This window comes from Hibiscus syriacus, unplaced genomic scaffold (genome assembly GCF_006381635.1).
Source record: "Hibiscus syriacus cultivar Baekdansim isolate YM2019G1 unplaced genomic scaffold, ASM638163v2 tig00117000_pilon, whole genome shotgun sequence".
Classification (NCBI taxonomy): Eukaryota; Viridiplantae; Streptophyta; class Magnoliopsida; order Malvales; family Malvaceae; genus Hibiscus; species Hibiscus syriacus.
In genome coordinates this window covers 526,539-553,737 of record NW_024063516.1, presented here as the reverse complement: position 1 = coordinate 553,737, position 27,199 = coordinate 526,539, and the positions used below count along the sequence as shown (strand labels likewise).

The 27,199-nt window shown below is 33.5% G+C and overlaps 3 protein-coding genes and 1 pseudogene across 3 annotated transcripts; 2 read left to right on the top strand and 2 right to left on the bottom strand.

The window, feature by feature from the left end:
* The first annotated feature begins 462 nt into the window (after positions 1 to 462).
* LOC120194766 lies at positions 463 to 3,887 on the top strand. Its single transcript, XM_039196975.1, has one exon. The coding sequence runs from the start codon at positions 573 to 575 to the stop codon at positions 3,591 to 3,593; it is 3,021 nt and encodes a 1,006-aa protein (XP_039052906.1). The 5' UTR covers positions 463 to 572; the 3' UTR covers positions 3,594 to 3,887.
* Positions 3,888 to 5,368: 1,481 nt separating this feature from the next.
* Positions 5,369 to 10,561, bottom strand: LOC120194718 (DEAD-box ATP-dependent RNA helicase 28-like). The gene is made up of 15 exons (XM_039196951.1): positions 10,466 to 10,561; positions 10,031 to 10,210; positions 9,880 to 9,948; positions 9,721 to 9,783; positions 8,778 to 8,951; positions 8,239 to 8,387; positions 8,052 to 8,147; positions 7,693 to 7,882; positions 7,184 to 7,256; positions 6,957 to 7,051; positions 6,563 to 6,673; positions 6,441 to 6,506; positions 6,237 to 6,338; positions 5,822 to 5,905; positions 5,369 to 5,563 (listed from the first exon to the last, which is right to left on the bottom strand). Exons 1-15 carry the CDS (start codon positions 10,559 to 10,561, stop codon positions 5,369 to 5,371), a joined length of 1,743 nt encoding a protein of 580 aa, XP_039052882.1.
* A 3,625-nt stretch (positions 10,562 to 14,186) lies between these two features.
* Positions 14,187 to 18,642, top strand: LOC120194681 (annotated as a pseudogene).
* Positions 18,643 to 24,959: 6,317 nt separating this feature from the next.
* LOC120194682 (thaumatin-like protein 1) lies at positions 24,960 to 26,969 on the bottom strand. Its single transcript, XM_039196923.1, has 3 exons — positions 26,671 to 26,969; positions 25,936 to 26,599; positions 24,960 to 25,279 (listed from the first exon to the last, which is right to left on the bottom strand). Exons 1-3 carry the CDS (start codon positions 26,720 to 26,722, stop codon positions 25,045 to 25,047), a joined length of 951 nt encoding a protein of 316 aa, XP_039052854.1. The 5' UTR covers positions 26,723 to 26,969; the 3' UTR covers positions 24,960 to 25,044.
* Positions 26,970 to 27,199: the final 230 nt, after the last annotated feature.

Below are 27,199 nucleotides of genomic sequence, written 5' to 3'. Positions count from 1 at the left end.
AATTGGAAGGTATTATTTGATTGTTTTTTCGGGTTTTCAGTTGGTTTAAGAGTAAGTTTTTGTCTGTTATTTTGTTTTGGGGTTATTTCTATTTTAGAACTTAAACTCAATTTATCTCAGAACCGAACAAGTTTCTGTTCGTTTGATCATTTTAAAAGCTTGAGGTTTTAGAGTTAATTCTTTTATTTCAGGTTTTAAGGAGTGCCATCATTTATCTTTGTCTAATCTTTTGTTGACAATTAATATGATTTTACATGATCTGCTTGCTTGGAAGGTATAATATGGCTGTTTTAGCTTATTTTTCCTATTTATTTTGATGATGAATTGATAATGTCAATGTTTCTTTCCCTTTTATTTCAATACCAATTAATCGATCAACCATTTATATAATGCAATTTTACAGAGAACTTTATTAGGGATGATGAACTACGGGATTAACCAGTATGTCATGCCATTTTACAGGTTTCTTTTTAGATTTCACCTTGAAGCTTCGCCTCTTGTTCTAAATGTAACAAAAGATGTCAGTATACTACAAACTTCTCTTTGTTTAGTGGTTTTGCATCTGAAGCACCATGAAGCTGGAGGATTTTTTTACACTGACTGAGATGAAAGATGGGCTCACAGTCCCTTCACGAGTTGAGGAGCTAGTAACTGTAATGAAGAAGGAGAAAGAATCTGTTGTTAAAAATGTCAGCGATGTGACCAGGCAATGGACTGCTGTTGCGAGCACAATTGCGGCCACCGAGAATATAGACTGTCTTGATCTTTTTATTCAACTAGACGGACTCTTGTTTCTTGACAGATGGCTGAAGGATGCTCAGGAATTTGGTAATGACTCAAGTGATAGTTTTGTGGAAGAATCAATTACTGCACTCTTACGAGCACTTGAAAAGTTGCATAGAAATAGGGAGGTCTCTATTTCTTCTGAGATCTGGACTACAGCCAAGAATCTTCTTGGCTACAATAGCTCTAGAGTTCAGGATAGTGCTAAGTTGCTCTTTGAGAGCTGGAAACAAGGTAGAGTTACTGGTCATGTTGATAGTGGTGGGCATGAGTGTGAGATTTCAGAGACTGCTACGGTTACTGGAGAAAATAATGGGCCACAACGTTCTGCTAAAGATGTTCCTGTTTCAAGAGGAAGTTCCCATGAGGAAAATGATGGAGCAGATGCTGCAAAAAGTGAAAACATTTCTTCAAGTCTCGATAGTGTTCAGCCGGAAAACACTAAAGATTTACCCATTGACTCTACTATTGATGAGCCCCAGCCCCACATAAATTCAGAAATGGAAAACAGATCTCCATGTGATATGGCCTCCGTTTTTGTGTCAAATTCGGTGCAAGAGAATTTTCCCAAGAGGGAAGAGCTCCCTGCAAAAGATGTGGAAGAAACTGCTTCCTATGAAACCTGCAGTTTACCAGATTCAAAGCAAGAAAATATTGAAGTTTCAGATTCTCAGAAGTTGAATGGGTTATCAAGTGATGAAAAGTTGTTTGATGTGACAGTTTCAAACTCTAGTACTGTGGAGCATGCTGGTGTTAGAAGTGCTCTGGAGGTTACAACAGAACCCAATTCCCAAAATGATTCTGAAGCCAATGGGGGTCATGCCCTAAAATCTGTCAATCTTACTGATGAGAAGACTCAAGTATCTGAGCCAAAGGAAGCTGTGGGTGATTTGGCAGCAATGAATCATTCTAGTAATAGGTCACAGCTATTCAAGATTGCAGGCAAAGACATTGAGTCTCATTTGAGCATGTTGCGGAGCTCTTCTGAGTATGAGCTCGTGTATAAAAAGTCTGGGAATCTGGAGACTAGGTTTTCCAGGAAGTCAGAAATTGGAACGGCAGATAAAAATAAGGAGAATTGTGGACTTGAGGATTTTAGGGGTGGTTCTAGGTTTACCTGTAGTCCTGTTGGGATGCATACGACAACATCTGACATTGACCTTGAGTATGGTATAGTTGATGCTCTAGAAGTTGCCCGAATAGTTGCTCAAGAAGTGGAACGAGAAGTTGTAGACGACAGAGAGCATTCCAGTTGCTCCTCAGAGAAGATTTCAGAAGGTGGTATTAGGCAATCTGATTCCCTAGGATCAATAAATGGAAAGCAAAATCTACCCAGCGAGGTATTGTCAAAGGAGGTGTCAAGTGGACCCACTCGGTCTCCTGGAGCACAAACTGAGGATGAGGGGCTTATAAATTCAGATGATGCAGACAATGAACCAAAAAATGAGTTGCATGACATGGAGTCCTCTCAGGTGACTGTGGCTCAAGATCCTGAGCCCAACACAGAGAAAAGTGTATGTGCTTTTGATCTGAACCAAGAAGTCTGTTCTGATGAAATGGAACGTGCAGCAACTTCCATCTCCACCCCTGTTTCAGTGGTTTCTGCTTCTAGGGCGGCTGCAGTGCGTAGTTTACCTGCCGCTCCTCTACAGTTTGAGGGGACTCTTGGATGGAAAGGATCTGCTGCCACAAGTGCTTTTCGTCCAGCATCACCTCGCCGAAACTCTGATGGACATAAGACTCTATCCATTGGCGGAACAAACAATAGCTCAAAACAGAGGCTGGATTGCCTTGATTTGGATCTTAATGTTGCTGAGGCTGTTGATGAACAAGGTGCTGAACTAATGTCCAGGAAACAGGTTACAGCCTCATCAGGCCTCCATTCTGCTGAATCTTCAAAAGCAAATCAAAGAAAATCTGAGAGGCTTGAGCTGGATTTAAATTGCATCAGTGATGATGGTGATGCTCCTGCTTTATATTCAAGAGTGGAGGAACAACTTTTTTATGACAGGAATGGCCATCGTAGCCAATCACCTGTTTCTTCATCATCACCAGTGCAGTCTTCTCTCAGGAACTTCGACTTGAATGACAGACCGTATACTCACAATAATGCTTTAGAACGAGGGACATATCCTGGTAGATCTTCTCGAAATGCTATTGCCCATGGAGGGCTTAAACCAAATGATCCTGTCATTTCAATAATGGGTACTAGAGTGGAAGTTAATAGGAAGGACGTTGTTTCTAAGTTCATGTCATTTCCAAATGGAAAGGCTTTCGAGCATGCAACCGATGGAAGCATCACAAGAACTGCAGGGTTTATGGGGTTGTTTCCCACTGCCTCATATGCGCATTCTCCTGCTTTTGGTTCTAATGGACTGCCTTTAGCACCAAAGATGTCCTTCTCCTCTTCCATTTATGGGATTAGTGGTTCAATCCCCTGTATCGTCGATTCAGGTGCACCTGTTGTGCCTCAACTTATGGGCTCTGCATCAGTTGTTCCAATAGCTTACTCTCAAGCACAGTTCATGATGGGCATGAACAATGCAGGGGCTGATTTTAATGGTTCAGTCCCCTCAAGGCCTAATTTTGATCTGAATTTTGGATTAGCAATCGAGGGAGGAAATACGGAGCCCATGGGTTTAAGGCACCCTTTCATGCCTGCTCAAGGTAGGTCAATAGAAGAACATTTGAGAGCAAACACACAAGCCTCCTCTAGTTCCGGAGTTGCCATGAAAAGGAAGGAACCGGATGGTGGATGGGATCCACAAACATTTAACTACAGACAGCAGCAATTCCCATGGAAACATTAAGTTCATATTTGTGTTTGCCCTTCCTAGGGATCATATTACAAGTCCAAGTTAATTGATGCTTGCATTGCCAAAGATACCTGGAAAATCAGAGGCCATTAACTTTCATAGGAGGGGAGTTCAACTGAATAAAACGGGGGAATTATGAATGTAATATGATCCATGAGATTGAATTGCCCAAAAGGAGGGGGGATAGAATTAGGTTTTAATTGCTTTAGTTTATGCCTTACTTTCTTGTTTTAATTTTCTGCGATCCGTAGGGTGCCATTGAAACTGCAGAATGCTTGGTACATGTAGGTGTAATTTATTTTCCTTTTGTCACAGAAAGATAAAAGAAACTGTGCTTTTCTTACCATTTCTCTTCTTCTGGCAAGAACAGTTTTGTTCATTACTGATTTCAGTTGCTGATAGCTATAAATTGATGTATTATTTTTCACATCGTCATTTTCCCCCGTTTGTGGATAGCTGCATCTAACAACAGACAAAGAAGCAAGCCGGTTGTAATACTTTGCAGAAATTACAGAATATGCCGTGAAAGGAAACAATTATAGAAAAGTAAACAAATCTCATTATCCAAGTTACATTGATCAGAGACGGAGTCAAAATATCAGTTCAAAAAGACAAAATATAATTAACATTAAAAAAAGGAAGACGATCAAAATGAACCAAAATTAAAACGTCTAAGTATACATACTCATATAAAATATAATTAACATAAAAAAGTCAAAATGAACCAAAATATCAGCTCATCATTTCCATTGACCATTACCAACATCGGATTCTTTCCTCTAATTTTCTTTTTACCCTTTCTTCGTTGTTCAGTTAGGACGTTTTCGTAACGATTTGCTTTTGTTTTTTTGGTTCGTACACTTGGCCTGTGTCGTGCTCTTTTCAGGAGAAACAAATTTAGTTAAAGGGAAACTAAACCTACCAGGTGAAGGGCGATGGCAATTAAGAAACAAAGTGAACAAAATCGACTTTGATTGGGCATATAATCGTTAATTTGGTCAATAATACATTTCCAAAAACACCTGCAGAAACTAGCAATGTTTGAACACTAATACTAAAGTTACAATGGCTGTAGAAACTACAGGCATATCCGTTCCAACTCACAGATCTTGCAGTAGCTAGCTCTCCCTCTCCAGAGGTGTCTACTCAAGTTATAATGTTGACCCATGGGGCTGCTCCCACCAACATAAAGAGCCGCAAATTTTGGTGCACCCAATAGACTGTACTAACGCTACCTACGCTTGTAACTGGAAAGCAAAATTGAGATTTTAGTAGAAAACAGTATTCTGGCGTGCAAAGAAAAATAATAAAATCAAGACAGAGAAAACATTTACATTAATTAAGAAAGGCAAATGATTGTACCAAGCAAACATCTTCATTACAGATATTCAGAAATAGTAGGGTCTAGAATCTACTTGGAAACTTGCTAAGTGCAAAGAGGGAAAGAAACTAAGATGCTAAAGCCAACTATACAATCAAGTTCGTCATAATACAGTGTCTAAGAAATTTTGCAAATTCTTCTAAAATGCATTTGTGCAAACAATGCCAAAGCTAGATTTAAAAAAACAACAGAATTAATGGTTTACTATACAGCCAAATTCTCCTGCTTGATTTTGAGCCAAAAAACAGTTAAAATATAGATCTATAAAGAAACAGGGCAAGAAATTAAAGCAATATATCCTGTTTAATACCGTGATTTGCACTTAAATGAACTCTTGGACTTTTTCCTTTCAGCATTACTAGAGCTTTTCTGCCTCCTCTCACCCATGTCATTTTGAAATAATTCCTGCATCTCCTGTCCTTGACTGACTTCTTTGTTTAGGTTGCTTTGTCATTTTATTGGATTTCTTAACAATTTTGCCAGAATCTTGTGCCTTCTTCACAGCTTTCTCTGCTTTTGCTCGCCGATAAGCCAAGTCAACCAAAGTTATACCTTCCTTCTCTTTCTTATTGTTTCCATTACCCTGAAATTCTCATATATTAGTAAAAGACAAAAAATAAAGATAAACTTGCTAACTAGCCCATAACATAAAAAACTAATACTTGAACAGAAAAACATCTTCTAGGGGTAAGAAAGAATTTTTTTTAACTAATTTTGACAAATAAGGAAAAGAGTCTAAAATGGTTTGCCAACAACAAAGTAGCATAAACTGTAAGTTAGGTGTATAAACATTATATGGCCTTGAAAGGATTACAATTCTAAAAAAGAAAGAGATGCTTACATGTGATTCATTAATTTCACTTTGATCCTCCAACATTTCTCTGGCAGCTTCCAATTTTCGACGTTTCTTCCGAGGTAAAATTTTCTGCTCAGTAGATTTTAGCATTCAGCAAAGCGCACAATGCCTAAAATAAAAGCAAGTTTTGAAATGAGAAATATCTACAACCTCACGCACTCTCTTCCTCTTTTCCTTCAACTTAAGGTCCTCAGCTTGTTGGGCACTGATGATTACATTTGCAGAACCTTTTTCTTTCACCACGGATGCTTATCCAAAGATATAATGTCATATCATTACTAAAATTCTTTCAGATTACAGTAGTTAAACAGAGAACTTGTGCTTAATAAAAATTCCAGTAGCCTATGGTCTAGTGACAACAATTCAAGAAAACTAAAATTTCGATACAAGGATTATTTACCTTTGCTTCCTTTGCGACAAGCTTTTTCTCCTTTTCAGTGATAAACCAGGTTCTTTTAGACCGTGCATAAATTTCATCCTTGTGTGCAATCATATTTTCAGCCTTGCATCACAAAAGCACATAGAGAGCAGAATCAGAACTTTAGAATTATATATTCAAAACATCTAGGTTAAATAGCATGAAAAAATCAGGCAGATAACCTACCTTTGTAGCTTCCATTTCAGCCTTTCTTAGGGCTCGCTCAGCCCTGGAAAAATATAAAAACAGAAGCTATAATAATTGTGCGAGGAGAAAGAAATAACTTAGAAAAAAGAAACAAAACCAACCTCTCCTCCTTCAGTGACTTTCTCCTCCATCTCATCAATTTTCTGAGACCACTTAGCAATAGACTGCATCATAACAATCCGACTCTTTAACTTAGAACCTAACCTCTTTGCCTATCAAATATAAACCACAAGTATAGAGTTAAAGTTTCAAATTGAAGTTTAAGAAGGTATTGGTTTGAGAACAGCATATACGGCCATCAAGCACCTTTCCAATTCAAAGTTTCAAAACTAATCTTGCCTTTTATTAAACCCAGCATGATTCTCTACCACAATCAGAACCAGTATTAACGTGCATAATCACTTCTCACAAAAATTTCAATACTGAATGCCTATTCTAGGCTGGGAAAAGGCAATCAAAAGAAGGCAGATTGACACCAAGATGACCATGACTTACAATAGCTTTTAATAGAGATAGGTCATTGTCAAACAAAGGTAACAGCATATCCTTCTCTACCAGCTCTTGCTGTCCGACCCACTCGGTGAACATAACTGCATAAAGAAAAAAAAAGAAGCCAAGCCATTGCAATTGAGCATAGCGCACATCAAAGAAAAGAAGTTCCACAAATTATTATTATTGATAACAGAAAGATGATGAATGCTGGTCAAACATAATTCAAAGACCTTGGAACAACCTTGTAATATCTCGTGGACAAGCATAATTAATAACCGTCTCAACACCAATTATATCAAGTTCCTACAAATTGCAACCATTTAGAAGCAAGTGTTAGGAAACAAAACTGCTGCAACTTAAATTACAGATATATGCATTTACATGTGGAGAGAAGATGCATCAATCATCTATGTAAAAGTTGACTCCTTTCAATGACCCAGACGTATCAAACTAAAGCCCATGTAAGTTAACAAACTTCTGAGGCATATGGGTAAGGGATGAGTTTCAGTGCAGCTACTTAAACGAGCAGCCACATCAGTGACAATTAAAAAATCAACTTCCTGCTTCCTAAAACGTTCCAAAGCCTACACAAACAATAGTTGGTTAGAACGGGAAAAGGGAAAAGAACAGCAATATAACCTACTCACATCAAGGTGCTAAACTTGAGATCAATAATAATAATAATTAAGAAGAAAATTAAAGGAGCAAATACTAAAGAACAACAACAACATTTACTCACATCAAGGCACTGAACTTGAGTAAGATCCCCATGAAGCTCAGCTTCTTCAAGACCAGCCAGCTGAAATAAAATCTTCAATCTATGTGCAGCCTGCTTGGTTCCACCGCCAAAGGAGATGGAATGCATTTCTAGAGTAATAAGGGTTTGCCCACTAATGTGAGGGTGACATAAAACTGACTGGTAAAAAAACCTGATTATAAATTAAACTGAAACAACAGAGAAAGATATCATATTATCTCTATAGATCCTTTTCTCAGAACAAGTGCACTGATTTGAGAAATACAATACTATCCAAAGATCTGCATATCCTAATTGATATATTATAAATCAGTGTGGCCATCATCATGCATAATAATAACCTGAAGATAATCACTTTGGACTTGAAAGTCTTCATACACAGTGAAAGAAAGACAGCTTCTTGATTTACTTCACGCATCCAGCGTATCCTTACAACCCTAACAAGAAACAACAAAGATAACATAGTCAAAACACACAAAAGGCCAAATCAGCAAGCAAAATAAACTGTAAAATTATAAGCGAGTTTACTCCTCAGTCAATGTTGATGGCCATTTAGATAATGGGTCAGCTGAGAGACGTAAGGGTCTGGTCAAAGAAAGCTTGACAAGTTCATCAACTTCTTCAGTCTTTGTAGCATAAAACAGCATAGTCTGTCTCCTTTTAGGACAAAGACGAAGCTATACATAAGTTGCATTAGATAACATACAAATTCTACAAAAACAAATATCAATCCAATGCAATAACCATAGCAAGGTAGATTAGAAAGTGAAACAATTGCTAGAGAAAGGAAAAGGGACTCAATTATTTTTTCTACCAGTTAAAAGTTACCTTTGACCCAACTTTGGTAAAAATTTCATCTATTGATGAAAATATAAATTCATTAGAAACTAAAACTGTTTCAAATATGGAAACCAGTTTTGTTTTACCTCTGCATTCTACTACCTCATAATTAGACAAAACCCATCAAGTTGGAAGTCAAGAATAAATTAATCCTCCCGTCGTCAAAGAAATTCAGAAAACTACTAACAAAAACAACTCAAATAAAAGGAGATTTGATTAGGAGTTACCAACTCATGAATTTCAGCCCTGAATCCGAGCTCAAGAAGCTGATCAGCCTCATCAAGGATCAAAACTGCAAGATCATCCAAATCCACAGACATAGTATTGCGTAAATGATCTATCATGCGTCCAGTAGTAGCCACAACAATGTCAGGCATTAATCTCAAAGCTGTCTCTTGTGCCTATAGAGATGACATGAAATAAAAGAAGACAATGTAATCATAGGAAAGCAAATAATTAGACAAATTGGTAACATCAACTTCCAAATAAACAGACTCTTAAGAAACAAAATGGATTCATCCGAAAAAAAGAAAGAAAGACTTTATTTATAGTCCCAAGAGCATTAATGATTAAAGTTCCCAAAACCAGTCAAACATTTAAGAAACTGGAAACGGGTGGCCATAGTTTTTTAATAAGATGATGGAGGAAATTTTAACTGGGTCAAAGAAACACTTACAAAAGAATGCTGAAAGTATCAGACATATGACTTTTTTCCTACATAGAAAATGTGTGCAAATTAATCCAGCTAAGGATGGAAATCAATAGGTCAAACCTTTAATGAAAGCCCACCAACAATCAGACAACATCGAATATCAGTATACTAAGCAAGTTTCTCTATCATAATGTGAACCCTGAAACAAATGAATGTAGAGTCAGGTTTAAACCTTAACGAATCCCCAAAAATCAAATTAAAGACATTTATAGTTTTCAATAAAACTTGAAGCATAAAAAGAACTGTCGAGCCTTATAAATACTTTCAATAAACTATCAAAGTAGGAAAATGCATAACCAGTCCAGTAGCTTAAGTTAACACGATTTGATTATAAAAAAAATTATTAGTTCTCAAAATCCTGAATAAATTTGTGATAGAAAGCGGAAAATACTCTAAAGTTTTTTGAGCACTTACTGAGCGGCCAGCTCTCTAGCACGAGAAAGGATTAGCACTCGTACAGCCGAAACCCTTTTAGGACGAAAAAACAGCCTTTCTAGTGTAGGTAAGGCATATGCAGCTGTCTGCATAAGCAGCAAATATAAAGAATTTCAACAAAAATCAAGTATCCAACAGTAAATTGATGAAACAGAAAGAGATGAATATAAAAAGAAATGTACCTTCCCAGAACCAGTAACTGCAATCCCACATATATCGCGTCCAGTCAATGCTAAGGGTATGCATGCAGCCTAGAAAAGAATTACCCAAAAAACTCATTCAAGAAAACTCAAATAATGAAATGAAAATTGTGATATTAAGTAAAATGGATACCTGAATAGGAGTAGGCTTCGAGTAACCCAATGTTTCACTAGCTCGAAGCAAAGGACGCGAGAGATTGAGCTCCATGAAAGAATTCGCATGAAACGACGATCCTTCAGATGGTGAAAAGAATGGTTTACTGTCTCCTGTATTACTTGTTTCCTCGTCTTCATCTTCTGATCTATAATCAATCTGATATAGAAAACAAAAAGGATTACTAATTTAGAACAAAAAAATTGATAATTTAGAATTAAAAGAACAGATAAATAAATAAAAAATACAAGTTTGTCGGATTCAGAATCGTATGTCTCGTCTTGCTGAGCTGGATCAGAGCTTTGTTGGAGGTGGTACCAAGGCGAGCGTGTTCCTCTACCACGGACTCAGAGTATGACGAAAAGTCCCATGGAGATTGAGATTTGTGTTTCGGTTTAGAGGTTTGTCTTCTACTTCATCTCCTTCTTCTTCTGCTTCTTCATTGTCTTCGTTGGATTCTGAGAGTTCTGGCTCTTCGTCGCTGGGGGCTTCGAAGATGAAAGAAGCCATGAAGGTCGAACCACTAGAGTCGGTGTACGTGTAACGTTTCACAAATAAAATCTAATACTTAAAAAGGGCAACTTACGCTATTAATACTTTAACTATTGATTTTGATCCATTTTAATATATAAAATTTTTATATTTTTAAAATTATATTTAAGGTTTAATTTTTGTTATATTAATAACTGCAGTTCAAAACTTCAAATTTTATTTCATATTAGTATCAATTCAAAATTTTACATTAAATTTTGAAAAAAATTAAAAGTTTATGTATTAAAACGAATAATTTAAGTATTAAATGCGTTAAGTTTCTAATGATGGTGTATTAAAATAAAATAAAAATAAATGTTAAATATGATTTTAAAAAATTAAAAGTTTAAGTATTAACATTAAAATTAATAATTTAAATATTAAATGTATAATTTATCGTTGGCGGGTCAATCCAACTATTAGAGAAATATGTAAGGTTTAGTTTAGCATTGTTTTTTTAAAAAATATGGTAAAAAAGTACTTATGAAACAAAATTGAGAAATGCTTTTAAATTATTTGATTATGTTTAATTTTAGACATAATATCATAAGTTAAAATTATTCATTTAAATAATATTAAAAATATTCCTATTAAATATATAGAATATATCAGTTGATTTTAATAATATATAATTTTTTTGAAATGATAAAATAATTATTTTAATAGTATATAATAAAATATAAACATATTAATTTAAATTATATTTAAATTTATTAAAATGATGATATATGAAATATTTTAATTAAATATAATAAATATAAAATATATTTTAATAAGTTATTATTTATATTATATTTTATAAATAATATTTTTTTCTAGAATATTATATTTGTCTCGTTAAATCTATCTACTGTTGATTTTTTTGTAAGATTTTCTTAAGTCGTTATTATTTAAAATTTATTATTATAAAAATATATAAAATACTTTTCAAAAACTTTAACTTAAATAGTTTTTAAATATATAATTTATAAATCTTAATTATTTAAAATATTTACAATAATCGGGATTAAAATTTAAAATTTAACTTTTAAAAATTTAATAATAAATACAATGGTACGAAGAGAGTAAATCTTAATTCATATATATAACTGACGGGATTCATAAATTTATGCGGCATAAGTGTTAATTACCACAAAACTCAACTTTTTGAAGCCTCTATTTTTTGGCTTTTTGAGTTTGTACTGTTAATTAGTGTGGAAAAACACTCCCCTTTCTAACACTTCCCTTTCTAAAAATCCAAGTGTTAAGTATTATTTCTATGGTGAAAAATACTTTTTTTTAGGTAAAACTACTACTAGAACGCATAGTGAAACGGGGTAAATAGAGTAAAAAACAGGAAAAATGTGTTAAAAGTGTGAATTAGAGAAAAAATATTTAAATGTAGAGAAGAAAAAAATATTGAGGTAAGTGTTTAATATTATAATTGTATTTTATATTAATAAAAGTGTTACAATTTTATTTGTTTTAAATTCTTAATGCATTTATGTTGGTTTTAAAATATAATTGATTTTACCTCGTAAATTATATATGATCAGTTATATCGCTGGATTGATATATAATCAACTTGTCGTTTGAATAATATATAATAGGCCACGTCATCAATATGTTATTATGCATTAAGAATTTTTAGTATAAAAGTATAACCAATATTCAAGAATTAATATAATATTAGTGATTTATCTTAAATCATTTATAGTGAGTGAGCTAAAGTAATGTTTATATTTTTCATTAAAAATATATGTTTAATGTTTTATCTGTTACATTAATAGATGCTTACCGTTAAAAAATAAATCATTAAGTGAAATATGTCATATTTATATTTTAAATTATTTTAAAAAATATTATTTAAAATATTTAAGAAAAACTATATCTGACACATGTCACTTGACATTATTTTGTACCTAGATCTCTTAGGAAACCAAGCATACACTCAATCATTGAGCCAAAACCAATACTTGATTTAAAATAGACAACATAATATGTATATTTTGTATCTTAATGTATAAATACTTCACTTAACTAATAATATTTTATATGTATTAATTTTAAGAAATTTTTTATATTATCTTATTAAATATATTTGTTTATTAACTTATTTTAAAAATATTTTATTTTAATTTAAAAATAATATATATTTTATTCTAATTTAATTTTTAAATATTTTAATATTATTTTAACTTTTTAAATTATATGTTTTATCTTAATTTACTAAATATATTAGATTATTACTTTAAATTATTAAATATATTTTATTCTTATCTTAACTTCAAAATATTTTAACATAAAAAATATATTTTAAATTAAAATACAAAATATTTTTTAAATTAAATTATTAAAAAGTCTTTAATAAATTAATATAAAAATATTTTTAAATTTAATATATATTAAATATTATGAATTTCTATTAAATATTTATATATTAAGATACAAAATATATACATCAAGTTATCTATTTTGGATTAAGCATTGGTTTTGGCTTAATGGTTGGGTACGTGCTTGATTTTTAAGTGACTTAGGTTTAAATCTCTTTGCCCGAATTTGTTTTTCTTTATTTTCTTTAAATCAGAGGATGACACGTGTCATATTGTATTTGGTAAAAATAAATATATTAAATTAAAATAAAATAAAATAATTCCTCCAAGTGATCTGTAACACGTGACACCAATGACATGTGCCATCATTCGATTGGAGGATTACTTTATTTTCATTTATTAAAAATAAGATTAAATTGAAATAATATATAAATGACACAAACCAAATGTGTGATTATACTAAATATTTAACTGTCACATTATCTAATATGTTAATTGTTAATGTTAGTTAATTTGTGATGACCACATCTTAATTAAATAAAAATGAAATTAATCATATATCATGATTTTTAAAATAATGAAAATAAAATAAAAGCACAAATATAAATGATCAATGATATAATTAATTCTAATATTTTATTTGAAAAAAAACATATCTAAATAGACAGTTTGTTGGTATTAAAATATTTCCGAGCCAATCTCATGGGGGAGTTGTACGGTACAACAGTTTAACATAAGATTAAGAAAATGCGTAATTAAAATGTTAATTTTTTTGGTTGTAAATATTTTAAATTATAACCGAAAATATTACATTTTCCATAATATTTTTAGTTGAATCAAAAAATTAAAAAATTTTAATTTTAATTTATATATAACATAAAATATTATATTATTTTAAAATATTTTAGATAACGTTTTTCGTTATTCTTATATTAAGCTGCTGTGCTCTACAATCACCCCAATCTAGCCCATAGAACAGTCTAGAAAATTCTGTCCATCTATGTCAAGCGGGGGACAAATACCCAATCGTATTCCGCCACGTTCCTTGAAGAAAAACCGTTGGATCATTTATCAATAGGTGAGGTGAGAACTTGAGGTCGTCTCATGTGGGGCCGGCAATAACACAGACTCCTCCTCCACGTCGAAACACAAAGCAAACCCAATAATATTATTACACGTGTTACGGGATAAACTGCCAAACGCTAGATCACACACGCTGGCTCTAATAACCAATCGAGAGACAATCCTTAAGGTGCAATGTACGCTAGATCTAAAGCTTCAATATTTAAAACCTCGCTAAACTGATTTCAAACGAATAGATAAGCAATCTATTTACTGATAAATTCCACTAAAAGACCAGCTTTGAAGCAAACAATGAAGAAGTGGGCGGTCCCTTCCGCTTTGATTCTTCTTTGCCTTTTTAGTCTCTTTTCAGATCAAGGTCAGCTTAGTCCAAATTTACTTTCATTTTTATGTTTTTTATTTTTATTTTTTTAGTGTTTGGTGTCTGAGTCAGGATTTACGGTTGTTCCAGGTAGAAAAGTTCATGCAAATGCTGAAGAAGGAGCCATAGATCCCCCAAAAGTCGAGGAAAAGATCGGCTCTGTGCCTAACGGTTTACAAACTGATTCTGATGTCGTTAAAAGGTTTGCACAGTTCTGTTTATGAGCACGCTTTTATATATTTATTTTACCTCTATTTGCGATATTTTGAATCCGAAAATGTATTTTAATTTTTTTTTGCTTTTGTTGTCAGGGAATCCGAGTCGATCTCTTCCAGATCGCTTCGCAATAATGCGGAGAAATTTGAATTCCAAGCTGAGGTTTCTCGGCTTATGGACATTATTATCAATTCTCTTTATAGCAACAAGGATATTTTCCTCCGGGAGTTGATCTCAAATGCTTCTGATGTAAGCTTCCAGCTTTTCTCTTGTGTTTGTTTTTGTTGTTTTTTAGTTCAACATTTGAATGGAAACTTCTTTTGAATTTTAGGCGTTGGACAAGATTAGGTTCCTTTCACTCACAGACAAAGAAGTTTTGGGTGAAGGTGACACTTCCAAGCTGGAGATCCAGGTTAGTGCTTCACGTTAGAACTTTATTTTATGGAAATATAGACGCAGAAACTCTGGTTGTCGTTATCTAGAAATGTTGCAAAACGGGCTTGAGCATGCACATGTGGAATTTCTGTATCAGTATTTCGGAACCTTATAAACCTGATGAAATTGTAGATTAAGTTGGACAAAGAGAAGAAAATACTTTCACTTCGTGACAGAGGTATAGGAATGACAAAAGAAGATTTAATAAAGAACTTGGGAACAATTGCAAAATCTGGAACTTCTGGTAAATAAATACTAGATTTTCTTTAAATGTTGTTAAATTATTAATTTTTTTAATTTATTTTTCCCTTCTCTTTATGCAGCATTTGTTGAGAAAATGCAGAGTAGTGGAGACCTTAATCTGATTGGGCAGTTTGGGGTTGGTTTCTACTCTGTCTATCTGGTAGCAGACTATGTTGAAGTTATTAGTAAACACAATGACGACAAACAGTAAGTTTTCTAGCTTAATGTAGTTGTTATTGAAGTGTTTGAATCATTGTTACCTAGTGGTTCAATGAAAATTTTAAGGTATGTGTGGGAATCGAAGGCTGATGGAGCATTTGCCATTTCTGAGGATACTTGGAATGAACCATTGGGACGTGGAACTGAGATTAGATTGCATCTTAGGGACGAAGCTCAGGAGTACCTGGAGGAGGGCAAATTGAAGGTGAGTGTGGGTTAAAGTTATCAATATTTACATTACCTTTATTTTAGGCATGTGATTTCTGTGGGATTTATCTGACCCATCACGTTGTCAGTTGTATGCTAAGAATACAGGCTGTGGTTTTATATGCAGGAGTTGGTGAAGAAATATTCTGAATTCATAAACTTCCCCATCTATATCTGGGCAAGCAAAGAGATTGATGTTGAGGTACCTGCCGATGAAGATTCAAGCGATGAGGAGGACAACGGTACGTATCACTGGAAACTAGCATGCTAATATTTATACAAGACTTTCTGATGCCATCTTTTCTCATTAAAGTGTGCATGTTCTAATTGTCGTCTTTTGTATTTTGTTCTCTTATATTGCTTCAAACAGCTGATACCCGCTCTTCCGAGGATGGAGAATATGAAGATGCTGAAAAAAGTGAGGATGATGATGCCGAAAAGAAGCCAAAGACAAAGAAGGTGAAGGAAACTACTTATGAATGGGAGCTTCTGAATGATGTCAAAGCTATATGGTTGCGCAGTCCAAAGGAGGTGACAGATGAGGAATACACGAAGTTCTATAAATCTTTAGCAAAGGTAATTTTTCAGAATCCTTAAACTACTATGGGGAGGTTTCTAACTTCTATTCTTGTAAATGTAAATTTTCACGCTCTGCAGGACTTTAGTGACGAGAAGCCCATGGCGTGGAGCCACTTCACTGCCGAAGTTGATGTTGAGTTCAAGGCTGTTTTGTTTGTGCCTCCTAAGGCTCCTCATGATCTCTATGAGAGTTACTACAACACCAATAAAGCCAACTTGAAGTTGTATGTTAGACGAGTTTTTATCTCTGAGGAATTTGACTAGCTTTTGCCAAAGTATTTGAGCTTTTTGAAGGTAATTGAAGATATACAAAGTTCTACGTTTCCCTGGAATTTGCAGTAGGGAGGTCTCTGAGTTGTTTTCTTGCAACCTCCTGATTGTTTTATTTTTTCCTGTTTTTATGGATACCCTATTGAGCAGGGTCTTGTTGATTCTGATACACTACCGCTCAATGTATCAAGAGAGATGTTACAAGCCCACAGCAGTTTGAAAACAATCAAGAAGAAACTCATTAGGAAAGCCCTTGATATGATTCGTAAAATAGCTGAGGAGGATCCAGATGAGTCCAATGGCAAAGAAGATACAGGCATGTTATAATTTCTTCTTTCAGTAAATACTTTGAAATTAATTTACCAACAGTTCAGCCTGGACTGTGGCCTGATTGCTCTTAAAAATGGTTTCTTTCATTTCGTGTTCTTTCTGTGTTCTGATTGTACTGAATTTTGGTTTGCAGAAGTTGAAAAATCTGGTGATGATGATGAGAAAAAGGGTCAATATACAAAATTTTGGAATGAATTTGGAAAATCCATTAAACTTGGTATCATTGAGGATGCAACCAACAGAAACCGTTTGGCAAAACTCCTACGATTTGAGAGGTGTCTGACCTTATACATGTTTTCCCCTTTCTTACTTTAGTTCTGTGGCAGTCTCTAGTCTCATTGGATATAACTTTCCCTTTATTACTTGTCATGATTAAATACTGTATAAATTGCTATGCAGCACCAAATTAGATGGTAAATTGACTTCACTAGATCAGTACATCTTAGGAATGAAATCAGGACAGAAAGATATCTTCTACATTACAGGAACCAGCAAGGAGCATTTGGAAAAATCTCCATTCTTGGAGAGGCTTAAGAAGAAAAATTACGAGGTATTGAAAAAAATATGCTGGAAACTTCAGATATATACTTGTAAAGGCATTTTTTTCACATCATTCTTTGACTTATTTTATTCTGCTTGATCTGTGTTCGTCTTCTTTTCGTCTGTTTCTAATGGCCTTTGTTTTTTTTTTCAGGTTATTTTCTTCACAGATCCTGTTGATGAATACCTGATGCAGTACCTGATGGATTACGAAGGAAAACAGTTCCAGAATGTATCCAAGGAAGGCCTAAAAATTGGGAAAGACTCTAAGAACAAAGAACTCAAGGAGTCATTCAAGGAACTTACCAAATGGTGGAAGGGTGCACTTGCAAGTGAAAATGTTGATGAGGTGAAAATTAGCAACCGTTTGGACAACACTCCTTGTGTGGTTGTCACATCAAAGTTTGGATGGAGCGCTAATATGTAGAGAATCATGCAATCTCAAACCCTATCAGATGCTAGCAAACAAGCATACATGCGTGGCAAGAGGGTCCTTGAGATCAACCCAAGGCACCCAATTATCAAGAAGCTTCGTGAGGGAGTTGTCAAGGACCCTGAGGTACGTACATATGCAAGTGCATGCATGTTCAACGCAACCATGATCCATTGTAGTGATCTAGCATGAACTCATTAAGTGGTCATGGTGTGCCATAAAATGATGCTCACACATGTGAATCTGAAACTGGGATGATGTCCCTCTCTGCATGCACTCATTATCTAAAATGTAGGAATCAGTATAATAGTCTTCAACTTTCATTTTTTGATGAAACCATTTGCTGGATCTTCAGGATGAGGGTGTCAAGCAAACAGCTCAGCTTATCTACCAGACAGCTTTGATGGAGAGCGGCTTCAATCTAGCCGACCCCAAGGATTTTGCCTCACGCATCTACAGCTCTGTTAGGTCTAGCCTAGATATCAGTCCAGATGCAACAGTATTGGAGGAAGATGACGTGGAAGAAATCGAGACAGAAGATGCAGGCAGTCCGAAGGCCGAAGCAGAAACTGCCAAAGATGATGCAAATACAGAGCCTTCTGATCTGAAGGACGAGTTGTAGATTGTGAGGCCATGAGATGCCACTGTTGAGTTTTTCCCTTGGTAATCACGGTCAGTCAAATGAAACCTGAACAAACTGTGTTATCAATTCATCATGCATTTTAAGCTGAAACTTCAGTAGAAGGGTACATTAGACGGTAGATTAAAAATGTAACTATAGTTTCCAGGGATTTTGCCTTTAGCATCTAATTTGTTTTTGAGGAGCTGAAATCGAGTAAGCTTACGCATTTTCCTTCTAATGCATGGCAGAACTTTCAGATTTTCCATATATTAATGACGATGGATGTTTCTTATCAACTTCGTTTCACCAATGTCAGCTGGTATGGGTTTAGTTATGGCCCATAAAAGACCCAAATAAATCTAGTCCTCTTCTGTCTTTTTGGGGTTTAGTTTCAGGTTTTGTTTGATAGAGTGAAAAGTAAGGTGGATGAATAAAATATTAATAGTTAAAAAATTAAAATACGAAAAATATAAATGAAAAATATATTTATCCGTTCGGTAGAAATGATAATCAATTTGAAATTAAAATTTATTTTTTAAAATATATAATATAAATTAATTCATATTTTTAAATTAGATTAATTTATTTTTATACAAAAATGATTTTTATTTTATTTATATTTATTTTTCATCTCTATTAAGTACATTCGAAATGTATTCTTTATTACACTTTTATAAGAATGAATAGTTGTGAATGTTATTTGTCAAAATGGACTTAAAAACCGGAATTATTCGGGAAAATAATTCAATTTTATATATTGTATCAATGTGAATTGGAAGATTTGACGATTTTTACAATTTATGACGGACTCGCTGGCTTTTCATCGGAGCCGTCCAAAGAATAATCAGAAGAAGCACTAGCAAAAGAGAGCCTAAAAGAGGTAGATTTGATTCGTTAGAGATTAGATTAGATTAGATTAGATTAGACTCTTAAGTAGACCATTTTTTTATTTGGTTGGTTTATTATAATCAGCTGCAATTGCTTTAGATTTTACCTGTAATTAAAAAATTTATTCCGATTCGTTCAATTTATGCCACTCAACGGGTTAAGGGAACCATTTTTCGTTTACTTGACCTAAAATTTGTCGTGCTCCTCTTCAACTTGTGAAGCGTGTAAAGCATTACTGCAATAGCCGAACGCCATGTACTTGTTTCCGGGGCCGTTGCTGAGAGTTTGGTGTCCCTGAGCGAATTAAAAAAATTAAACCCCTAATCAGAGGTTTGTATTTATCGATTTGTATTTTATCTTCGATCGCTTTGTATTTATCGTTATTGTGAACATAACATATGCTATTGTGATCACTATAAGTATCAAGGTTGTGGGTTTTTAATAGCATATACTATTGTGGACATAACAATTGTTGATCGCAGTTTTGGACGATATCGTTATCACTGCATTATAGTCATTGTTGTGGTCAGATACCGTTATTGAAGTAATTATTCATTAAGTGTTGAAAAATAAATAAATTTTAAGTGTAGCTTCATAATAATAAGTACTGAAAAATGAGTCCCTAATAAAAATATTAAAAATATAAATTTTAAAAATATGTTCATAATAACAAATATTTAAAAATTGAACCTTCCGTAAAAAGTACTGAAAAAATTGTATTTGTAACAAAAAAACCAATATTATAAAAAATTGAATTTTAAAAGTATGCCCCTAATAACAAATATTAAAAAAAATAGACCTATGATAATAAGTGTGAACAAAATTAGTCCTTTTAACAAGTATTAGAAAAAAATATATTAACAAAAATTAGAAACTTATACAAATATTAGAAAAAAAATAAATTATAAAATAGGCCTCTAATAATTAATATTGAAAAAATAAGCCCATAATAATAAATATTAAGAAAAATTGAAATCATAATAACAAATATTTAAAATAATTAGACCTATAATATATTATAAAAATTTTGGACCATGAACATATGGTATTGCTTGTTTCCCTGTTAAATACAACAACCTGCCACCCATACACAGAAGCATATTAAAGTTTAGCATTACTAGTAACCTAATCTGTAGCCTAACAATGACCCGAGGAAGGAAATGATTTCTTATTCTATCATTCACATGGATGAAATATGAATGATAATTCTAAAATTTTAAATTCTTGTATATTTTTATTTTTTAAAATTTTATAAATTCACCTTAATATATAATTTATTAAGATAATTAACATTTCGAGGAAGCCTATGCTCGACATCAGTGGCACCTTGTACATGGACGACAATAAGCGATGGCGCCTTTCTTCGCGGCTTAATCAAATATTGTGTGCAATAAACGGCCGAGATGAGTTTTCTGGCAATTTCTCACCGCTCAAAACCCACTGAATATAGCATCTTAGCGTAGCTTTTTCCGGCTTTACTGACTAAGTTCTGCAATCTTTTACTTTTCTATCCCAAGCTTCAAAGCCAATGAGTTTTAAGTGCCATATGTACATTCACATGGAGAAAATGCTAGACCGATGACCATCCCATTCTACAGTTCCATATCTTCTGGTCATTTGAAACCGAGATATGACAATTGTCGTTCCTCTCTAAATGTCTGTAAAAGTTAACAATACTTCAACATGATCTATTATATACATTATAAGAAAAATCAATTGAGAAACTGGTCATGCTAATCAAATATGTTAACCTACAAATAGTCATGATAACATATATCAAAGGTCACTATAAAGAGAAGGACGAGAGTAACATTTATCCTCATGAAAATAAAGAATGCTGACACTAATTTATTGTCGTATATCCATCTCTCCATCTAAATTAAGAAAGGTAAACCATCAATGATTCACACAATTCATTTATTCTCATCGACAACAATAAATTTAATGTTTTATACTTAATTTTTGGTTCATATGGATCAGTTCCTAAAAAGAAAGAATCCACGGTTTCACCCACCTCTTTCCCTGCGAATGTCCAAAAACATACACAAGATACCAAGGCGGAACCAGTTTTTTTAAGCCGTAAGAAATTACCTCAATCCCCAAGTGATAAAAAAAGCAAATAGTATGATCTTAACCGACAGCTTTAGAAGGAGTGTTGGAAAAGGCAATATGGGTTCCTTTTCTTTGTCATCATCCTCTGAGCTTTTATGATAAAAGAACCGATTCTTCTTTTTTAAGAAGAGAAAATTCAGTTTTTATAGGAGTGATTTATAAGTTTTGCTTTACCGAACGAGAGTGGGATGATAAATTAATCTCATCATATAAAAGAGACAAAAAGTATATGAACAAGATGCCACTATCATAGCCGCCATAATTGCTTGCGGGTAAATAAATCATCGAACTACCAAGCTTGCATTTCCAGCAAAGTGGGGGAGCCCTCCTTTATCAACAATCCACAAAGTGAAAACAACAACCACCATGTAACACCCTTAACTTAACTCATATATGTACGTATATACAGGTTAAAGATGTCACATCATTCATACAAAATAAATATTATTTAAAAATATATAAAATTTTGTTTCTTTTTAAAAAAAATCAACCAATATAATTAAAATAATAACAATAACTAGTCATTTTAATATTCATTTAAAACTAAAATAAAATATGATTTAATAAAATACTAGTTATATCTAATAATGTTCATATAATAAACTAGCACATATAGAGTTTAAATCAAAAACAATTCAAACATATCGAATCAGAGCATCAAAATATAAATATGTACATGTTAACTAAGAAATATCAAAATATCATAAAGATGTTATATTGATTTTTGTTGTCTGAACTGTTTTTCAAAATATAGGATGTTTGACTTGGCACCTTACTCCTCTGTTGACTTCCCTTTACCTACGTGTGAATGAATCACATGCTGAGTTTTTCTAATTAGTGAGGTAACATAATAAAATAAATAAAACTTTTAACATATAAAACATGTGATATCATATAAAAAATATTATTAAAATTTAACATGTATAATCCAATTGTGATCAATAAAATTATTTGCATATACTGACAGTTAAAAATTTAACTGTCAGTTAAAAACCTGTAATAAAATTTTTACTTAAACAATCAACAATATTGTGATCAATTATTTGCGAGTCAGTAAGTGCACGCGCAATTTGCAGTTTTATTATCAATAATAGTTTGCGCTTCCGATGCCAGAAACAGTAATGTACATGTATTGTAAAACATATCATCACTGTACTAGTAATCTGATACGGATTTCACAATGTCACAACATCGTGAACCCACGGTGCATATATAGTGCCAATATCAGTAATCAGTGAACAGTAATAAGTAATCACTCCACCTCATGACATGTCATTTGTACCACTTACTCTCAATCTCATACAATGGGCATAATTCAAAATCATATATTGTTGTCCATATGAAACATTCATATAATTGAATATAAATAAAAATTTCATAAAAACCCAGTACTGGCCAGATCATACCCAAAATATTCACATGCTATAAAATAAATAATAATAAAATGTTGTATTTTTAAAAAATACGATTTAAAAATATTTTCTTTTCAGATCAGTTAAAGTTGATTCATCGCAAGTCGTCCTCATATCATTTTATATAAAAAGTTAGTTGCACTCACATGTTGTCTCACTGCACTTTAATTACTATCTTTCTTGCACCCTAGAACTTAATCCTTTTCTTTTCTTTTGATTGGATTTGTTTTTGTTTTCTATCATGATCTGCATATCATCAATTTCCCAACATAAACAATTTTGAATACGAATTAACACTTTAACTAGTAATATAATATTTATTTATAATCAAACAACTTTTTAAAAAATAATCGACATATATTCGAAGCTAATTTCTCTCCCTTAGTATTGTGAAACTTTCCACCTTAATCCAAATTCAATATTCCCATATTTTAACTAAAATTTCCAGCATTGCATTCAAAATTTCCAAAGGTTGCATCTAAATCCTTTAAATTTCCTAAACTTTGTAAAATGCCCCTAACAACTTCACCATCTCACCACCAACTTCCTTCAACTTACAATTGAGTTCCTAGACTTATAAACTCTTCCAAATCAGTCCAATTTACTGCCCTGATATTAAATTTCAGCATAGGAACTTAACTTTTCAATAATTGCACATTAACCCTTTAAGTTACCATAGTATGCGAAAACATCCCTCAAGGTCTAACAAAATTCCAAATTGGTTACAAACATCATTTCATGTACCTAGAATCAATCCTACATTCAATCTAAACTGATAGGAATTTTTCACAAAATTTTCTCCCTTGGCCGAAACTTTGCAATAATTTCCATAATGGTCTCCATTTTGATTCAATCACAATTTAAACCGTATTTCACCATTTCTAATCAATTCCAATCAAATTGGAAGTAAAACAAATCAAAATCAACCAAGTTCCTAACATATCCATCAATGGGAAAATCACCAAACCACTCCCTTCAACAATTTTTATTCAACTTTCATGCTTAATTATAACTCTAAAACACTGCTAAAATCAAAATCAAACTTAATTTCATCAAATTCTCAACTCCCCTTCATCCACCAAAATCACAACTTTCACCATTCAAGTATGAAACCAAGAAATCGTTACACCAAATTGTAGAGAATTTAATGTGGATTATTTTTATATTTGATACTTTAGTCCAAAATCTAATTAAAATGGACCAAAATTGAAGAAAAAACAAACTTACCCTTTGGCTATGGAGGTTCGGCAGTTTGTTGGAGGATAAACCAGATTTCTACACATTTCTAACCAAATATCTCCTAATTAGCCTTTAAAAATCAATTAAAAATAATTTTTTTATTCATTTTGGGCCAAAAGACTAAATTGCCACTAATGAATTCCCAAAATTACACTCATGCTACTTCATTATCTCTATTTTAATATTATTAAATAATCATAAAAATCTCATCTTTCAATTTTTCTTCTTGACCCTCTAATTTTCCAAAATTTCATTTTAGTCACTAAATTGCACTATTTCACTTTATAGTGCAATTCTAACCAAATTCCATCAATCCAACTTAAATTCCACTAATTAAAAATATCCATATAATTTTTCCAACCCAAATCTACCTTCCTTCAAATTTTTGTAATCTTTCGATTCGATCTGGTTATTCGAATAATATACTGATCTTTGTCTTTTAATAAACTTTTATTCAAACTCCAAATCAAAATTTTGAAACCCACTAAACTAATTGTCTTTGGCTGAACTACTTATTTACAAATCCAAAATTTAACTTTTAAAAATTTACATTTTTAATCCTTAAACTTTTACACTTTAATCTCTAAACTTTCAAAATTTATATTCCAGTCACCGGTCTAAAATTTGGGATATTACAAATCAGGTTGCTCAATTCACAATAAAGTAAATTTCTTCAAATGCCGCCTTAATCAATTAAAAATAATGATTAAAGATCTCCCCTTTTTCAAGTCTGTTGCTTTTGGTGTACAACTCTTCCAAAACAAAGGTATGAAGAAAAACAAAATTCTTAGTAGTTTTGTGTTGTATACACATGGGCTTGCCTTGAGATTCGGGCTTTAACAATCTGATCTTCAGCAGCATGCACCGTGCAGTGCTCCACATGAAGCAGAAGAAACCCGAATAAAGTTCCCATTTCAGATGCTAATTAATATAGCTGCTTTTCGTTTAATGATGGTTGAGATTATGAATAAAATCTGAAGAGGCAGATAAAGGAAACCGCTGAAGCCAACAATGTGGTATGAAAAACACCAGAAGAAAGAATCTTGGGAGATTCCCCTGTAAGAAAATCTGGTAACCATGGATTATTTTCGTCAGTTGGAACCTGTCCTGATGACCCTGTAATAGATCCATATGTTGTGTTTGTCATCCCTGTTGTACCTGCTGTTGTTGGGGCCGCACTGCTTGCAGATTTTTTACTGTAAAAATAAAATTACAGTATTGAAAAAGGGGGTAGAGAATATAGACTTCGAACCTAAATGGAGCTTTTAAAAACAACAACAGTTAAATAGTTAACTAAAAAGGAGATTCTGATTCTGATACAGACGGAACAGAGTTGTTTTTATCTTAATCATGCCTTTTTCTTTTTCGATGGTTTCTAATATATAAATCATAAAAGGATTTCACAACAATTTTGTGCATATCAAAATGACTCTTTTTGCACATTATATGCTATACAATTGACAGCAAGATCCTTAATGTATGCCACAAGCTAAAGGCACTGATTAATGACTCCATGACCTGTTAGCTTGTGCCTTACAAAAGGGCTTTGAGAAAATCGTATGAAAACAAATTAAAGAAAGAAGAGAACACCCATTATTTGAATAAGTGGCGGATGCATGTGGCTTTTTAGGGAGATTGCAACCATTATTTTGGGAAAGATTTTAAATTTAATTTAATTTGTTAATGGAAATAGAAAAAACAAAAAGAATTACATACCCAAATTTTTTTAAAATAGAGTATTATAATTTTGGACGCTCATTTTTTTAATTTCTAGATCTCTTAATCTATGGAATTGAAAAAAAAAAGTAGAGAAAAAGAAATAAGTGAATATTGCTATGTCGTCAGTGCTTACCTTGTTGACGAAGGGCAGAATGTAATGGTATAGTCGGCTCCGGTACATGTGAACGTACTCGTTGCATCATCATAGGCGTAGCTATACGATCTGGGGCAAGCCGCTTTGAACATCCCCGCATAAACGGACGGTTTACAGGTATCGGGAGTGGCGTACGCGCCGCTGCAGCAATATTCAGGAGTCCCGAAAGCCTCGCATGCGCTCTTACAGGCCTCGCCCGAACTAGCCCTTAACTCAAACGGGCATTGCTGGTTCAAGTCGTTGACGCACCCCGTCGATAAGCACGTGCCTGACCCTCCGCTTGCCTCCACGATCATTGGCAAGTTGAAACCGTCAACTAAGCTAATGTCGTAGAAATCCTGGGTGCTTGACCCGATAGTGAATTCCGCTAAGGTAGCCGGGGGAGTTGCACCTCTGCCATTGCATTCCACTTGGCTCGAGCCACAGTCAGCGGTTTGGCAGGTGAGTTGACCTGTGTTTTGGTCCGATGTGCATCCGGATCTTCCCCAGAACCTACCTGACCACCCGGGTTGTGCCTGGAATGATCTGGACCCTCTGCTCTGTAGCTCGAATCCAGTGCTACCTAAGTCGGAGTTGCCAAGGATACCAGGCCAAACTGTGTGGTCACATTTATTCACTAGTGTAAATGTAGTCCCTGAAATCCCTGTGTATACATGTATAAATTCAAACTGTATTCATGTTAATGCTATGAGCACTCGATGCTGAAGATCTTACCTTGGAAGAGAGAGATGAGGCAAAATAAACAGGTGGAGGAGATCAGATCCATCTCTACTGAATTCTTTTTGGGGTTTGACTAAATAATTGGGTGGGGATTTTACTAATGCCGATTAAGAGAGTACAGCTTCGTCTTGGGAAGAAGAGGCTGCATTTCCAGTGTGATGATAATCAATTGAAGGGGAAAACAAAGTGTTGTTTCAATTGTGTTGGTTGGGGATCATCATCCCAAAAAAATTGTGTAAGTTTGATGTCTCTTCCTTAACGAGAGGAGACTTTGATGATGCGGAAGAAATTTTATGTCCTATATTATATTTATAATAGGCTGGAAAGTGGAGTAAACTGTACTCTTGTACAAGGACAGAAGAAAGACCACGTAAATTTTGTAAAGTTGCAAAACAGTAAACTACATATATGCATAAATAAATAATAATAGTAATTTAGTGCTATGATTTTAGCCCTTCTAAGTGACGAATCTTTTTGACAAAAAACAAAACAAAACGTTGAATGAAGTAATGACTTTATTGGC